This window comes from Callithrix jacchus, chromosome 22 (genome assembly GCF_049354715.1).
Source record: "Callithrix jacchus isolate 240 chromosome 22, calJac240_pri, whole genome shotgun sequence".
Classification (NCBI taxonomy): domain Eukaryota; kingdom Metazoa; phylum Chordata; class Mammalia; order Primates; family Cebidae; genus Callithrix; species Callithrix jacchus.
The window spans coordinates 11,186,811-11,205,110 of NC_133523.1; the positions used below are offsets into that span (position 1 = coordinate 11,186,811).

At 42.4% G+C, this 18,300-nt stretch overlaps 1 protein-coding gene and 1 pseudogene across 18 annotated transcripts in view; one reads left to right on the forward strand and one right to left on the reverse strand.

Annotated features, from left to right (window-relative positions):
• Positions 1-11,340, forward strand: part of LOC118150262 (interferon-induced transmembrane protein 3-like) — a 144,229-nt pseudogene extending 132,889 nt beyond the window's left edge. The window contains exon 3 of the transcript XR_013531071.1: positions 10,772-11,340. The product of XR_013531071.1 is annotated as an interferon-induced transmembrane protein 3-like (transcript). The remainder of the gene's footprint in view (positions 1-10,771) is intronic.
• Positions 1-18,300, reverse strand: part of LOC100415337 (uncharacterized) — a 37,312-nt gene that overhangs the window by 13,095 nt on the left and 5,917 nt on the right. For 3 of the 17 annotated variants that reach the window (XM_078360627.1, XM_078360637.1, XM_078360631.1), the window contains exons 2-4: positions 11,712-11,838; positions 10,087-10,147; positions 6,376-8,212 (exon numbers count right to left, since the gene is read on the reverse strand). In XM_078360627.1, coding sequence (XP_078216753.1) covers positions 6,376-8,212; positions 10,087-10,147; positions 11,712-11,838 — 2,025 coding nt within the window. Of the gene's footprint in view, positions 1-603; positions 8,213-10,086; positions 10,148-11,711; positions 11,839-11,985; positions 12,155-12,940; positions 12,972-14,774; positions 14,877-18,300 lie in introns of those variants that run through there. The other 14 variants (XM_078360626.1, XM_054250122.2, XM_078360628.1 and 11 more) reach the window with 11 other exon arrangements.

An 18,300-nucleotide genomic window follows, 5' to 3' on the forward strand; every position in this document is an offset into this window, starting at 1 on the left:
GGCTCACAGCAACCTCCGCCTCCCAGGTTCAACTGATTCTCCTGCCTCAGCCTCCTAAGTAGCTGGGATTACAGGCGTGCGCCATCATGCCCTGCTAATTTTGTATTTTTAGTAGAGACGCAGTTTCTCCATGTTGGTTAGGAGAAAGCAATCCTCCTGCCTTTGCCTCCCAAAGCACTGCGATTACAGGTGTGAGCCACCTTGTCCTTGCCCTATCCTCAGTTCTGAGAGCTCATCAATATTTCCTTTACTGTCTATCTATTTACCAACATCTTATACATTACTTTTTATATTCCAGACTAAGAGGGAAGCTTTCTCTATGCATGTCCTCTTCCTTGAGCCTTTACCAGTATCAAAAGACAAAATTGTAACAAATTCAGGTGCTGAGATTTAGTGTCTGCTGGGGGCCTGTTGCCTGGATCATAGACAGTTGCACTGATGTCTTCACAAGGCAGTGAGTGAAACAAGCTCAGGGAACTCTCATTATGAAACCAGTCTCATTCTTAGAGCTCCACTCTCAAGATCTAACCTAATCCTTATTATATCACAAAGAACCCATTCCCTAATCCTGTCACTATAGAGAAGCAGATTAAAACAAAGGTATTCTATGGAAACACATTTATTTCATAACAAGTGGTTTTTTTGTTGTTGTTGGCTTGAGTTTTATAAAGATCTTCAATACACTCTCTTACCATATATGATTTGGAAATAGTTTCTTCCACTCTATCAGTTGTCTGTTTACTCTGCTAATGTTGCTTTTGGATGCCAAAAGTCTTTAAATTCCACAACATCCAATTTATTTTTTCTCTTGTGGGTCATGCCTTCGGTGCCATATGCAGGAAGTAACTGCAAAATCTGATGTCATCAAGCTTTTGCCCTGTATTTTCATCTAAGAGTTTCTAGATGTAGGACTCCATTTTAAGTTCACTTTTGTATATAGCATTAAAAAAAGGTAAAACTTCATTGTGTTGCATATGGATATGCATTTCCACCCAGCACCATTCTCTGCAAAAACTATTCAATCCCTCAATTCATGCTTGTTGCACACCTGTCAAAAATTATTGGATTCTCTATCCAAATGCACGTTTCTGTGCTATTTTTGTTGCATTGGTCTATTTCTGTGTCATTATGCTAGTACCAAACTGTTTATATTAGTATAGATTTGCAGTAAGTTTTGAAATCAGAAAGTGTAAGTCCATCAACTTTATCATTGTTTTACAAGACTTCTTTCTTTTCAGAGTTCCTTGTGATGTCATATGTTAAAAAAAAAAAAAAAGAAGTTATGTGAAATAATGGATCCTAAAAAGCAACTGAGTGGTCAAAGCTATCCCTAAAAAGCTACCAGGGAGCAAAAAGTGTGATCTCTCAGTGAGAAAATACAAATCTTAGATGTTTTTGAAAAGTGGCATATCACTTTGGAAAGTGAGCCATAAGGCAAGAACATCTACCACTAAAGCAGAAAGCCAAAATTTCTAGAAATGTCAGAGCTGTCCCTGTATGGGAAAAAAAAAACGTTTCCTCTGGCTCATGACAAAATATGTATAAAGACTGAGAAAGTCTTAGTGTGTGGCTAGAGGTTACCTCAAAGAACCACACCCCTGTTGACGGCAAAAGGATATGTGAAAAGACAGCCTCCATAAGCACCACTGTGAGAGACTGTTAAGAGCTACAGAAAGGCCGGGCGTGGTGGCTCAAGCCTGTAATCCCAGCACTTTGGGAGGCCGAGGCGGGTGGATCACGAGGTCAAAAGATCGAGACCATCCTGGTCAACATGATGAAACCCCGTCTCTACTAAAAATACAAAAAATTAGCGGGGCATGGTGGTGCGTGCCTGTAATCCCAGCTACTCAGGAGGCTGAGGCAGGAGAATTGCCTGAACCCAGGATGTGGAGGTTGCGGTGAGCCGAGATGGCGCCATTGCACTCCAGCCTGGCTAACAAGAGCGAAACTCCATCTCAAAAAAAAAAAAAAAAAGAGCTACAGGAAGGAGTTTTGGGCCAGCAAGGTCTGGCTTAGCTAGCTACACAATACATTAGAGCTTCAAGAACTTGAAGAACATAAGAGAACTGGCCTTGGCTGATGCAAAGGAAACATCAGCATTCCTAGAAAAGCTCATGAAACTCATAAAAAAAGAAAGGCTAATTCCAGAGCAAGTCCTCGATTGTAATGAATCAGGCATGTTCTGGACGAGGATGCCCAATAGTGCCTTCATCACAAGAGTACAAAGAAAGCCTTGGGGTTGATGGCTTGGAAAGATCACCTTACTCTGGTGCTATGTGGCAATTCAGGAGGTCATAAGATCAAACAAAGTCTCATCTACTAAGTAAACAATTCCTGGATCCTTTAAAACAAAAGTAAAACTTGCCTGCCCATGTCCTGACAAAAACACATGAAGACTTGGTTCTACCATTGCTTCCTCCCTGATGTGAATTAATACCTTGAAAAGAAGGGGCTGGGCTGGGTGAGGTAGCTCATGCCTGTAATCCTAGCACTTTGGGAGGCGAGGGCGGGCGGACTGCCTGAGCTCAGGAGTTCAAGACCAGCCTGAGCAACAGGGTGAAACCCCGTCTCTACTAAAATACAAAAAATTAGCTGGGCATGGCAGTGTGTGCCTTTAGGCCCAGCTACTCAGGAGGCTGAGGCAGGAGAATCGCTTGAACCCAGGAGGCAGAGGTTGCAGTGAGCCAAAATCGCAGCACTGCACTGCAGCCTGGGCAACAGAGTGAGACTCTGTCTCTAAAAAAAAAAAAAAAAGAAAGAAAGAAAAGAAAGGGTTGCCCTCCTCATAATTGAGAATGCTCCTGACATTTCTCATCTCTCTTATGCCGATAAAATTGGGGAAGTGATGTTCCTGTCTCCTAAAACCACATCACTGCTGTAACCACTTGATCAGGACATCACCAAGTACATATGGCATCTTATATTCACTGGACTTTTGGAAGGATTTATGCTGTCTTGATGCTAACCCTCACCGGATCACACAGGATTTATGGAAGCACTTCACAACTGCAGACACAATTGTGCTTATTGCAGAGGCTGTAGATGCCCTACAGCTCAAGACAGCCAAAGTGTATTGGAAGCCATTACGGAGTGAGGAAGTCAGTGAGTTCAGACACTTCCCCACTATTGATGTGGTGGTCAGAATATCTTAAGTGTTGTAAGGGAAGTTGGTGAGGAAGGCTACCTCTATCATGACTGAAGACAATGTTGAGGAGCAAAGGAGAAACCCATACTAACAAGGAAATAGAAGATATGCTGAAATCCTCTACAGATAATGATGACAATGCAGATTTAGAAGAGGCAGTGTCATAAGTGATGGCTCATGCCTGTAATCTCAGCATTCTGGGAGGCCGAGGTGGGTGGGTCACTTTAAGTCAGGAGTTCAAGACCAGCCTGGCAAACATGGCGAAACCCCATCTCTACTAAAAATACAAAAATTAGCTGGGCATCGTGGCTGGCACCTATAATCCCAACTACTCAGGTGGCTGAGGCAGGAGGATCACTTGAAACCAGGAGGTAGAGGTTGCAGTGAGCTGAGATTGCACCACTGCACTCCAGCCTGGGCAACAGAGAGACTCTATCGGAAAAAAAGAAGAAGCAGTGCTATAGATTTTGATACTTAAAAAATCTGAAGGCTGGGTATGGTGGCTCATGCCTATAATTCCAGAAATTTGGGAGGCCAAGGCAGGCAGATCTCTTGATTCTAGGAGTTCAAGACCAGCCTGGGAAACATGGTGGAAACTTGTCTCTACAAAAAACACAAAAATTAGTCAGGCACGGTGATGTGTGTCTGTAATCCCAGTTACTTGGGAGACTAAGGTGGGAAGATCACTTGAGCCCAGGAAGTTGAGGTTGCAGTGAAACATGATTTGGCTACTGCCCTCCAGTTGTGGTGACCCATGCACTCTAGGTAACAGAGTGAGAGCCTGTCAGAAGAAAGAAAGAAAGAAAGAGAGAAAGAGAGAGAGAGAAAAAAAGAAAGAAAGAAGAAAAGAAGGAAAGAACTAAGGAAAGAAAGAGGAAGGAAGGAAATTGAAGCAGTTTTAGGGCACCTACAGCTTCTGCTGCAAGGTGCAAGTGTTAAAGACTATCATCCTCAATTAAGGTTCTTCCATGGAAGAAAGCCTCCATGTCACCCCAGTGACACTGTAAAGGTTTTTTTTTTTTTTTCATGATTAAAACAAAAGAACTAGGCTTGGTGTAGTGGCTCACACCTGTAATCCCAGCACTTTGGGAGGCCGAGGCGAGTGGATCATAAGGTCAGGTGTTCAAGACCAGCCTGGCCAACATGGTGAAACACCATCTCTACTAAAAATACAAAAATTAGCTGGGCATGGTGGCATATGCCTGTAATCCCAGCTTGGGATTTTTGTATATTTTGTATATTTTGTAGAGACAGACTTGGGAGGCTGAGGCAGGAGAAGGGCTTGAACCTCGGAGACAGAGGTTACAGTGAGCCAAGATTGCACCACTGCACTCCAGCCTAGGCAACAGAACGAGACCCTATCTCAAAAAATAAAAGAAAAATAGAAAAAGAACTAGCTTTCTACAACAGTTTCTAATTAAATATCTGCAAATATGAAGACAGACCCTTCAATGCTTAAAGATCTTCAGTCCTCAAACTGAACAGATTCTGACATTAGTATTTAGATTGCTCCCAAAAGTTAGTATCTGCAGTCAGAATCTGGTTCTTCCAATAGAGACGATCATGTTGACATCCTGTCAAGATTCGAGTTAGCCTGAGGTCTCACTGCTTATCTACGGTGTCACCCATCTAGTTGCCTCAACACATCACATTAGGCACCCTACTGCAATCATCATTATACTTTTGTTATCAAGTAAGAAGCACCAGGACTTGGGTGAATGTTAACACACTTTCAGGTCATTAAACAAAAGCAATCTATGAGTGTCGAAAATAAGGATTTATAATGCTCGAAGGACATGTATTATGTACAGGTGTCTGTGACAGTTGGGTCTGTACTGAGTATGTATAGGGTCTTTTTCATATTATTCACTAAATAATTGTTTATTGTTTTAAACAATAAAACAACTACTTCCATAGCTTCTATGACTCATGATATATTTTAACTAATCTATGGATGATTTAGAGTATACAGGAGGATGTGGGTAGGTTACATGCAAATATGTCATTTTTATTTTTTTTTAAATTTTTATTACTTTTTTGAGACAGGATCTCATTCTGTTGCCCATGCCAGAGTGCAGGGATGTGATTTTGATTCATGCAACCTCAACTTCCCAGGCTCAAGTGATCCTCCCACCTCAGCCACCCTAGTAGCTGGGATTACAGGTGTGTGCCACCACACCTGGCTAATTTTTGTATATTTTGTAGAGACAGGGTTTCACGATGTTACCCAGTCTGGCCTCTAACTCCTGGGCTCAAGTGATCCACCTTCCTTGGCCTCTTAAAGTGCTAGGACTACAGATGTGAGCCACTGTGCCTAACCCAAATATGTTTCTTTTCTTTTTTCTTTTTTTGACATGGAGTCTCGTTCTGTTGCCCAGACTGGAGTGCAATGGCGCAATCTCAGCTCACTGCAACCTCCGCCTACAGAGTTCAAGTGTTGCTCCTGCCTTAGCCTCCTGAGTAGCTGGGATTACAGGCATGCGCCACCATGTCTGGCTAAGTTTTGTATTTTTAGTAGAGGAGAGATTTCACCATGTTAGTTAGGCTGGTCTCAAACTCCTGACCTCGTGATCTGCCCAGCTCGGACTCCCAAAGTGCTGGGATTACAGGTGTGCACCATCACACCCAGCCATCTTTTTTCTGTTTTGTTTTGTTTTTTGAGATGGAGTTTTGCTCTTGTTGCCTAGGCTGGAGTGCAATGGTGCAATCTCCGCTCAACGTAACCTCTGCCTCCTGGATTCAAGGGATTCTCATGTCTCAGCCTCCCGAGTAGCTGGGATTACAGGCGCACATGCCACTACACCTGGCTAATTTTTGTATTTTTAGTAGAGATGGGGTTTCATCTTACTGGTCAGGCTGGTCTCAAACTCCTGACCTCAGGTGATCTACCGGCCTCGGCCTCCCAAAGTGCTGGGATTACAGGTGCAAGCTACTGGGCCTATGTTGACAAAGACATTAAAAAAACTGACTGCTTTCCCACATTCCTTACATTCATACAGCTTCTCTCCAGTGTGAGTTGTTTCATAATTTTGAAAGGAATACAAATTATGACAGGCTTTCTCACATTTACATTTATAGGGTTTCTGTCCGGTGTAAGGTTTTCATGTTGTCAAAGGGAACTGGAAATACAGAAGGCTTCATCATTGTTTAGATTCATATTGTTTCTCTCCACTGTGAGACTTTTCATGTCTTTGACATACACTGGGGTAATCAAAGGCTTTCCCACATACCTTGCATTTATGAGGTCCATCTCCAGTGTGCATTATCATGTGTCTTCGAAAGCTTGAGCTATGAGATAACGCTTTCCCACACTGCTTACATTCATAGGGTTTCTCTCCAGTGTGAGACTTTTCATGTCTTTGACATACACTGGGGTAATCAAAGGCTTTCCCACATACCTTGCATTTATGAGGTCCATCTCCAGTGTGCATTATCATGTGTCTTCGAAAGCTTGAGCTATGAGATAACGCTTTCCCACACTGCTTACATTCATAGGGCTTCTCTCCAGTGTGAGACTTTTCATGTCTTTGACATACACTGGGGTAATCAAAGGCTTTCCCACATACCTTGCATTTATGAGGTCCATCTCCAGTGTGCATTATCATGTGTCTTCGAAAGCTTGAGCTATGAGATAACGCTTTCCCACACTGCTTACATTCATAGGGCTTCTCTCCACTGTGAGACTTTTCATGTCTTTGACATACACTGGGGTAATCAAAGGCTTTCCCACATACCTTGCATTTATGAGGTCCATCTCCAGTGTGCATTATCATGTGTCTTCGAAAGCTCGAGCTATGAGATAACGCTTTCCCACACTGCTTACATTCATAGGGTTTCTCTCCACTGTGAGACTTTTCATGTCTTTGACATACACTGGGGTAATCAAAGGCTTTCCCACATACCTTGCATTTATGAGGTCCATCTCCAGTGTGCATTATCATGTGTCTTCGAAAGCTCGAGCTATGAGATAACGCTTTCCCACACTGCTTACATTCATAGGGTTTCTCTCCACTGTGAGACTTTTCATGTCTTTGACATACACTGGGGTAAGCAAAGGCTTTCCCACATACCTTGCATTTATGAGGTCCATCTCCAGTGTGCATTATCATGTGTCTTCGAAAGCTTGAGCTATGAGATAATGCTTTCCCACACTGCTTACATTCATAGGGTTTCTCTCCAGTGTGAGTTCGTTCATGATACTGAACTAAACTGGGACAATCAAAGCCTTTCCCACAGATCTTACATTTATGAGGTCGATCTCCAGTGTGCCTTTTCATGTGTATTTGAAAACTTCCAAGGTGATGAAATGCTTTCCCGCATTGCTTAGACTCATAGGGTTTCTCTGCACTGTGTGTAGTTTCATGTCGTCGAAGGGAACTAGAAACACTGAAGGCTTTCTCACATTGTTTACATGTATAGGGTTTCTCTCCAGTGTGAGTCTTTTTGTGTCTTAGATAGGTACTGTAATCAGGGAAGGCTTTGGAACACTGCTTACATTCATATGCTTTCTCTCCTGTGTGTATTCTCTCATGTCTTAGATAGGAACTGTAAAAAGGAAAGGCTTTAGAACAGTGCTTACATTCATACGGTTTCTCTCCAGTGTGAGTTCTTTCATGCATACGTAATAAGCTGGGCCAATAAAAAGCTTTTCCACACAACTTACATTTATAAGGTCTATTCCCACCTTGCAGTACCATGTGTCTTCGAAGGTTTCTACGAGAACTGAAGGTTTTTCCACATTCCTTACACTCAAAGCATCTCTTTCCAGTGAGAGGCCTTCCATGTGACTGAAAGGAGTGATGATAACTAAAGGTTTTCCCACATTGTTTATGTGTATGTGGCTTCTCTCCATATTCCTGATACACATGTGGTTTGTGTCCAGCATCAACTCTGATCTGGCTATTAAGGAATAAATGACCCACAATGACTTCTTCACACTCGGTGTTTTGACACGGATCTCCTCCAGGATGAATGCTGTTGTTCACAATACTATCTTGAATCTGGCTAAATATTTCTCCACATTGACTATTGTCTTTACTTTCACTGAGTCTCTCTGCCATACGACATCTGTAAAAAATGAGAAGTATGTTACTAAACGGTTGTTTCTAAATGATTTTATGCATATTAATAGGTATCTATTTTTTAAAATTAATTAATAGGGTTTTTTTTGAGACAGAGTCTTGCTCTGTTGCCAGGCGCCAGGCTGGAGTGCAGTGGTGCAATCTTGGCTCACTGCAACCTCCGCCTCCTGGGTTCAAGCAATTCTTCTGCCTCAGCCTCTCGAGTAGCTGGGATCACATGTGCATGCCACCATGCCCAGCTAATTTTCGTATTTTTAGTAGAGACAGGGTTTCACCATGTTGGCCAGGATGATCTCGATCTCTTAACCTTGGGATCTGCCCGCCTCAGCCTCCCAAAGTGCTGGGATTACAGGTGTGAGCCACCATGCCAGGGCCGTACCTTTTTTTTTTCTGGGAAGGAGTCTTGTTCTGTCACCCAGGCTGGAGTGCAGTGGCACAATCTCAGCTCACTGCAACCTCCCAGGTTCAAGCAATTCTCCTGCCTAAACCTCCCAAGTAGCTGGGATTAGAGGCACATACTACCACTCAGCTAATTGTTGTATTTTTAGTAGAGATGGGATTTCACCATGTTGGCCAGGCTGGTCTCAAACTCCTGACCTCATGATCCACCCACCTCAGCCTCCCAAAGTGCTGAGATTATAGGTGTGAGCCACTGCGCCTGGACAGATATACCTATTTAACACTACCATGCAAAGTATAGGCTTCATGCCCTGTTTAAACATGAATGAACTGAATGCTATATGACAACTCAACACCAGCTGTGTTTTTTGCTTTTTTTTTTTCCTTTATTTTTAATTAATTATTTTTTGAAACAGGATCTAGTTGGAGTACAGTAGCAGGATGATGGTTCATGCAACCGTGACCTCCTGAACTCAAGAGATCTACCCACTTCAGACTCATGAATAGCTGGAACTATAGGAGTGCACCAACACACTTGGCTAATTTTTTAAATTGAGACAGAGTAAGGCCATGTTGCCCAGGCTGGTCTTGAACGCTTGGCCTCAAGCGATCCTCCCACCTTGGCCTCCCAAAGTGCTGGGATTATAGACATGTGCCACCCAACCAAGCCTACCAGCTGTTTTCAAGACAATAATATTCATATGTCAATTCTTTTTTTTTTTTTTTTGAGATGGAGTCTCGCTCTGTGTCCAGGCTGGAGTACAGTCGCGCAATCTCACCTAACTGCAACCTCCGCCACCTCATGCAATTCTCTTACTTAGGCCTCCAGAGCAGCTGGGGTTATAGGTGCACACCACCATGCCCAGCTAACTTTTGTATTTTTGTAAATACAGGGTTTTGCTATGTTGGTCAGGCTGGTCTCAAACTCCTGACCCCAAGGCCTACCTCGGCTTCCCAAAATATTGGGATTATAGGCATGAGCCACCCTGCCCAGTTTCATATGTAAATTCTTAGAATATGTTTTAGGAAAAAATTTTTTAAGAATAAATAAATGTGGGCTGTGACTCACACCTGTAATCCCAGCATTTGGGTAGGCCAATGCAGGCAGATTGCTTGAGCCCAGGAATAAAAGGCCAGCCTGGGAAACATGGCAAAACCCTGTCTCTACAAAAAATGCAAAAATTAACCAGGTGTGGCGGAATGGACCTGTAGTCCCAGCTACTCGGGAGGCTCTGGTGGGAGGATTGCTTGAACCTGGGAGGTCAAGGCTGCAGTGAGCCAAACTCATGCCACTGCACTCCAGCCTGGGCAACATAGCAAGGCCCTGTCTCAAAAAAAAAAAAAAAGGTAATTTAAAAAATTAAAAAATAAATTTAAGCTGGGCTTGTTCATTGTGTTTGTTTTATTCCCATTCTGAAACTCACTTCAGAAACATAACTTTCTCCTGTGAGTGCGAATTACCTTAGATTTTTCTTGGGATTTTTGTACTGATCTTCAATATTCTGGTCTTCTGATATCATTTCTAAAAGGTAGACCCAGAAAATCACTATAAATTATTAGAAAAGTATATACAACAGTTAAGATTTTATATATACTGCAATCATAGTATTTTATATATACTGCAATTTAGTCACCAAACTACAATTGATTCTGTACAGTCTGCAGTTGGAGGTGGAGTCTTGCTCTGTCATCAGGCTGGAGTGCAGTGGCATAATCTCGGCTCATGGCAACCTCCAGCCTCCCAGGTTCAAGCGATTCTCCTGCCTCAGCCTCCTGAGTAGCTGGGATTATAGGTGTGCACCAACACACCCAGCTAATTTTTGTATTTTTAGTAGAGACGGGTTTTATCATGTTGGTCAGACTGTTCTAGAACTCCTGATCTTGTGATCCACCTACCCCAGCCTCTCAAAGTACTGGGATTACAGGCATGAGCCACTGTACCTGGCCTTACAGTTGACTCTTGAGCAACACAGGTTTAAACTGCACAGCTCTACCTATATGTGAATTTTCTTTAGTCTCTGCTAACCCTGAGATACCAGAATCAATTCTTCCTCTTACTTAGCCTTCTCAATGTAAAGATGAGAAAAAAACCTTTATGATCATCTACCTCCACTTAATGAATAGTAAATATTTCTTTTCTGCCCAGCTACCTGACCACGGCCAGTCTTCCCTGGACACCATGAACCACACGGTCCAAACCTTCTTCACTCCCGCCAGCACCAGCGTCCCCCGGACTATGAGATGCTGAAGGAGGAACATGAGGTGGCTGCGCTGGGGGCGCCCCACAACCCTGCGCCCCCGACATCCACCGTGATCCACATCCGAAGCGAGACCTCCGTGCCCGACCACGTCGTCTGGTCCCTGTTCAACACCCTCTTCATAAACTCCTGCTGCCTGGGCTTAATAGCGTTCGCCTACTCCGTGAAGTCTAGGGACAGGAAGATGGTTGGCGACCTGACCGGGGCCCAGGCCTACGCCTCCACTGCCAAGTGCCTGAACATCTGGGCCCTGATCTTGGGCATCCTCATGACCATTCTGCTGATCATCATCCCAATACTGATTCTACAAGCCTATCAGTAGATCAGAGGAATCATCCCGGCCAGGGGCTCTGCCCGGGACCTGTCTCCCACGTACTCCCGCTTCCATTCCTCGCCCTGCCCCCAGCCGATCCTGTATCAGCCTTTTTCCCTCACACAGTTTTCCACAGTTGTGTTCAATAAAGTGCACATGTTCCTGGTTTAAAATATATATATATATATTTCTTTTCTTTATGATTTTATCAATATTTTCTTTCTCTAGCTCACTTTATTGTGAGAATATAGTATGCAATACATATTACTTAGAACATATGGATTAATCAACTGTTTATGTCACCAGTAAGGCTGCTGATCAACAGCTGCTTAAGCTACAGTGGACAAAAAGTTAGATGAGGATGTACAACTTCTTTGGGGGCTGTCACTTCTGAATTCTGTGTTGTTCAAGAGTCCATCATTTGCCCTTTCCACATTTAAAATCATTGAACAGCACTGATAACCGTGAAACAAATGTCTCTAGTTGATTAAGTGAAGACATGATTTTATCCTTACTTATACAATCCAGGTTTCTGATGGTTTCTTGCATCACATCTCTGTAGAGTTTCTTTTGTGATGGACCCAGCAAAGCCCATTCCTCCTGGGTAAAGTTCACAGCCACATCCTCAAGGGCCACTGTGTCCTGAAACATCCCACACATAAAGAAGAGAAAGGTTGAGTGACAGTACTGAAAAATCTATACTCAATTCATAAACTTCATATGATGCTGTGCTTTCCAAGCATTTATTCAATGACATAGCAAACTGTCTCATATTCTGTCTATACTCACTTTCTCCCACACAGCCATTTTGATGCTAGAGTTCAACATGTTTGCTAAAGTTACAGTTGAACAGGAACAGGTCTCTTGTTGGTGAGTTAAATGAGTCTTATTGCCTGGATCATCCTAATGTCTATTTCTGTAGTGGGTTGTAGTTCTTGTCATGACAAAGTCCTATTACCTATTGTTCAGAACAGAGTTACTATTAGCAGTCCTGAAACTACATGTCCTTCCAAAATCTTATTCTGAAAGTTGGACCTTTTATGGTGTCTAGGAACTGGATTTAAGGAGTGCCCTACCAACCTAACTAATAACAGGGCTTGGTTGTATCTACACTGTTTATGCAAAAAGTATATTATTTTCTTAGCTCCTATGTTCTGAGAGTTTGGAATCTTACAAACTCAACAGAGGGAGCATATGTGATCAGCCACTGCTAAGTTTGAATGTTGGTCCCCTCCAAAACACATGTTGAAAGTTAATCAACAAAGTGGGAGTAATAAAAGGTGGAGATTGGAAAGGTGATTAACTCTTGAAGGTTCAGACCTCATGAATAGATTAATCTATTCATGGATCAATGACTTAATAAATAAATAAGTTATCTCAGGAAGGGGACTGGTGTCCTTATGAGAAGATGGAAGAAACCCGAGTTAGGCAGTTCAGCCCTTGCCATGTAATGCTTTGTGCCATCTAAGAACTCTGCAGAGTCCCCACCAGCAAGAAGGTTCTCACCAGTTGCCCACCCTTACCCTTGGACTTCCCAGCCTCCAGAAAAGTAAAAAACAAATATTGTCCCTTATAAATCATCCAAGTTCAGATATTCTTAAGCAACAAAAAACAGACTAAGCCAGCCACCAAAAAACACTATAGGCACTGGTCTCCGATGAGAGGCCCTAGTAAATAAAATTTCATGTGATTTTTGCAACTCATTAGTTGGAGGATTCAGCACAACCTCTGGGATTATACTCACAGAAAATCTGGAAGCTGGTAACTGGTTTCCTCTAGACAAACGTAGTTAAGCATGACAAAAGAATAATAAAAGATATTTTACCATCCCAGTGGAAAACTTTTGAACATTTTATTGGGTAATGTCAAAGGAGAAGGAAAGAAGGACAATGAGAGAATGTATTCTTAGAAAAGAACTCAACTCAATGCTATCTCTCATGAATATTTATAATATTCCTTTAATAACTAAAACAGATCTTTTAGAAGTCAACTAAAATTACATTACCAGCTGGGCACCATGGCTCATGCCTGTAATCACAGCACTTTGAGAGGCCAGGGCAGATGGACCATTTCAGCCCAGGAGTTTGAGACCAGTCTGGGCACATGGCAAAACCCCATCTCTATAAAAAATGCAAAAAAAATTAGCTGGACATGGTGGTGTGTGAGTAGTCCCAGCTAATGGGGAGGCTGAGGTGGGAGGATCATCTGAGCCCAAGAACTGAAGACCATAGTGAACCATTATTGAGCCACTACATTCCAGCATGGGTGACACAGTGAGACTGTCTCAAATAAATAAATAAATGAATAAAATTACACTACCAAATCTAATAGAAGTCACAAATGTCTAAAAATGCTAAAAACCCTCTCACCAACAAAGTGACAGCTTTACAAAAATAGATAAAGGATTTTGAAACTATAATATGCAGCATCCCACACTAGTAACAAAGAGATAAATTAAAGTGAAAAATGGTAGGAAAGCCTTGTGGAGCTTTTATTTGTCCTTGGCTCAATCACTCTCCACCTTCATGCCAGTCTTAAAGACAGCAGCCTGAGATCCCAGTGTGGAACCCTAGTCACTAATTCTAGAGAAATCAGATCAGATGTTATTCACAAAATATTGCCTTTGTATTTTCCAATCATTCTGGGGATGATTTGAAGGTGTGAAACAAGGCTCTCTTTTCTGTTTCATCTATCATGGTATCTAGTTAGGGTCAAACATAAGAAATGCTGATGGGCTAAATGCAGTGGCTCACGCCTGTAATCCCAGGTGGATCACAAGGTCAAGAAATCAAGACCATCCTGGCCAACATGGTAAAACCCCATCTCTACTAAAAATACAAAAATTAGCTGGGCGTGGTGGTGCTTGCCTGTAGTCCCAGTGACTCAGGAGGCTGAGGCAGGAGAATTGCTTGAACCCAGGAGGTGGAGGTTACAGTGAGCGGAGATTGCACCACTGCACTCCAGCCTGGTACCTGATGACAGAGTAAGACTGTCTCCAAAAAAACAAAAAAAAGAAAGAAAGAAATGCTGATGAAAGGGCCGGGCATGGTGGCTCACGCCTACAATTCCAGCACTTTGGGAGGCCAAAGTGGGTGGATCACCTGAGGTCAGGAGTTGAAGACCAGCCCGCCCAACATGGCAAAACCCCATCTCTACTAAAAATACAAAAAATTAGTCAGGTGTGGTGGTTGGGTGTCCATAATCCCAGCTACTCAGGCTGAGGCAAGAGAATTGCTTGAACCTGGGAGGTGAAGGTTGCAGTGAGCCAAGATCGCGCCACTGCACTCCAGCCTGGGCAAGAAGAGCAAAACTCCATCTCAAAAAAGAAAAAAGAAATGCTGATGAAAAATGGTGCAAAATACACAAACAGCCTGCAACTATGCAACTACCTGGGACAACAGATTATAATTAAGATATACATTAAGGTCGGGTGCAGTGGCTCACATCTGTAATCCCAGCACTTTGGATCACAAGGTCAGGGGTTCAAGACCAGCCTGGCCAACAGAGTGAAACCCTGTCTTTACTAAAAATACAAAAATTAGCCAGGCATGGCGGCACATGCCTGTAGTCCCACTTACTCAGGAGGCTGAGGCAGGAGAATCACTTGAACCTGGGAGGCGGAGGTTGAGATGAGCCAAGATCATGCCACCGTACTCCAGCCTGGGCAACAGAGCAAGACTCTGTCTCAAAAAGAAAAAAGACATACATTAGACCATCTAAATCCAAAAGGAAAAAACTGGAGAGGATCACTTGAGGTCAGGAGTTCAAGACTAGCCTGGTCAACCTGGTGAAAGCCCATCTCTACTAAAAATACAAAAATTAGCTGGGTGTGGGGGTGCACACCTATAGTCCCAGATACTCAGGAGGCTGAGGCAGGAGAATCATTTCAATCCAGGAGGTGGAGGTTACAGTGAGCCAAGATTATGCCACTGCACTCTGGCCTGGGCAACAGAGTGAGACTCCATCTCAAAAAAAAAAAAAAAAAAAAAAAAAGAGAGAAAGAGAAAATCAGCTGAAATAAAGATAAAACAATTGAATCTACCCATTTGGAGAAGGGGAGAAATGTCGGGGATGAGATGGAGAAAATGTATGAGTGGTGTACCTGCCTTGCCAGTAATATTAATATTAAAAGAAGTTTATCAGAAAAAAGAGAAACGATATGGGTTAGAAATTCACATCACATTAAATGAAGACACAAAAAATGATCTGCTTTTCTAACACCTACCTGATCTAATAGATGCAGGGGTGCTCAAAATAATAATATCAACAATGATGCTGGGCGCAGTGGCTCAAGCCTGTAATCCCAGCACTTTGGGAGGCTGAGGCGGGTGGATCACGAGGTCAAGAGATCCAGACCATCCTGGTCAACATGGTGAAACCCCGTCTCTATTAAAAATACAAAAAATTAGCTGGGCACAGTGGCACGTGCCTGTAATTCCAGCTACTCAGGAAGCTGAGGCAGGAGAATTGCCTGAACCCAGCAGACGGAGGTTGCGATGAGCCGAGATCGCGCCATTGCACTCCAGCCTGGGTAACAAGAGCGAAACTCCGTCCAAAATAATAATAATATCAACAATGAGGCCAGGCACAGTGGCTCACGCCTGTAATCCTAGCACTTTGAAAGGCCGAGGCAGGCGATCCCCTGAGGTCATGAATTCGAGACCAGCCTGGCCAACAGGGTGAAACCCCATCTCTACTAAAAATACAAAAAAATTATCTGGGTGTGGTGGCAAATGCCTATAATCCCAGCTACTCAGAGGCTGAGACAGGATAATCTCTTGAACCAAGGAGGCAGAGGTTGCAGTGAGCCAAGTTTGTGCCACTGTACTCCAGCATGGGCAACAAAGCAAGATTCCCTCTCAAAAAAAAAAAAAAATCAACATATTGGGTGTTATAGATCCCAATTGTGCAAATGAAGGATGGTGATGATTTATGGAATGAAAGGAAGAAGTTTCAAACAGTTTATTATACCAGCACTAACCCTGAAGCCAGTACAGTGTTTTTTGAAACTGTAAGTCCATTAGTTGTGAATGGTATAATACATACCCTATGGAATTCACTAAAAAACCTAAAAATCAAGTAGACATACTATACTAATAGAATAAAGAAAATCACATTCCACTCAACTAACATAAAAGAAAAAGAGAGGTAGTTAAAAAAACATGCAAGTGCAACAAATAGAAAACAGTAATATTATACATATACATATTAATCCAATTATATCAATTACCACATTAAGTGTGTATTATCTATATTTGCCAGTAAAAAAGATGAGCACTGGTAGAGTAGAATATAAATACAAGGCCTGGCTGGACGTAGTGGCTAATGCCTGTAATCCCAGCACTTTTGAGAGGCCAAGGCAAGCGGATCACCTGAGGTTGGCAGTTTGCAACCAGCCTGACCAATATGGAGAAACCCCGTCTCTACTAAAAATACAAAATTAGCCAGGCATGGTGGCGGATGCCTGTAATCCCCACTACTTGGGAGGCTGAAGCAGGAGAATCACTTAAACACAGGAGGCAGAGGTTGCAGTGAGCTGAGATTGTGCCATTGCACTCCAGCCTGGGCAACAAGAGCGAAACTCTGTCTCAAAAAATAAATAAATAAAAATGCAAGGCCTAGTAATGTGTACATAAAAACCATTTTAAACAGAAAGACACAGTTACATTAAATAGAGAAATATATGCCATTCTAGCTCTAATCAAAAGAAATATGAAACAGCTCTATAACATTCAGAAAAATTGAGTTGTAGATTAAGGAAAATTAGAAGGCATAGGGATTTCATAATGACAAAGTCAATCCTATAAGAAGGCATCATAATCCTTAATATTTATGCCCATAAAATAGAGGATCAAAATACATAAAGCAAAAACTTAAAAAACCACAAGGCAAAATACACACATCTACAATTATGGTTGGAGGAAAACAACTCATCTCTATCAATAATTCACAGATCAGTTTGTCAGAAAATCACTAATGATACAGCTGAAATCAGTAGCATTACTATAGCACTATGAATCAACTGGATTTAATTGATCCATGTTGACAGAATCCTTCATTTAACACCAGCAGGGTATATATTCTTCTCAAACCCACATGAAATATTCACCAAGATGCACAAAATTCTGAGCCATAAAACACACTAGAACAAATGTTTCAAAATAGAAATTCTAGGCCAGGCATGGCAGCTCACACCTGTAATTCTACCACATTGGGAGGCCAAAGTGGAAGGATTCCTTGAGGCCAGCCTGAGTAGCATAGTGAGACCTTGTCTCCACAAAAGTTTAAACCAGGATTGGTGGCATGCACCTATAGTCCCAGCTAATCTGAAAGCTGAGGCAAGAAGATTGCTTGAGCCTAGGAATTGAGCTATGATCACGGCACTCCACACTAGGTCTGTGTGACAGGCCAAGACCCTGTCTCTTAAAAAAAACAAAACAGCCAGATGCAGTGGCTCATGCCTGCAATCCCAGCACTTTGGGAGGCCCAGGAGGGCAGATCACTTGAGGTTGGGAGTTCGAGGCCTGCCTTATCAACATGCAGAAACCCCATCTCTACTAAAAATACAAAATTAGCTGGGTGTGGTGGCGTATGCCTGTAATCCCAGCTACTCAAGAGGCTGAGGCAGGAGAATCACTTGAACCTGAGAGGTGGAGGTTGCAGTGAGCCAAGATTGCACCTTTGTACTCCAGCCTGGGCAACAAGAGCAAAACTCCATCTCAAAAAAAAAAGAAAAAAAGAAAAGAAATTATATAAAGTATGTAATCAAATTATAAACTAATAACATAAACATAGGTGAAAAGCCTCAAAAAAGTGAAAATTTAAGCCACAAACTTCTCAGCTACACAGATGACAGAGAAAATTGTCACACAAAATGCAATATTATGGTATTGATGAAAAAGAATAAGCAAAATCTCTGGAACGCAGCAAAGGCAGTGCTTTGAGGGAAACTTAAAGAATTGAATGCATTTCCTGGAAAGCAACATTCTAAACTCAGTGCTCTAACCTTCCAACTTAGGAAACTAGAGAAAGAATGGCAAGATTAATGTAAATCAAGCAGAGGAAAATAACAATGGGAAGAGATAGCAATGAAATAGCAATCAA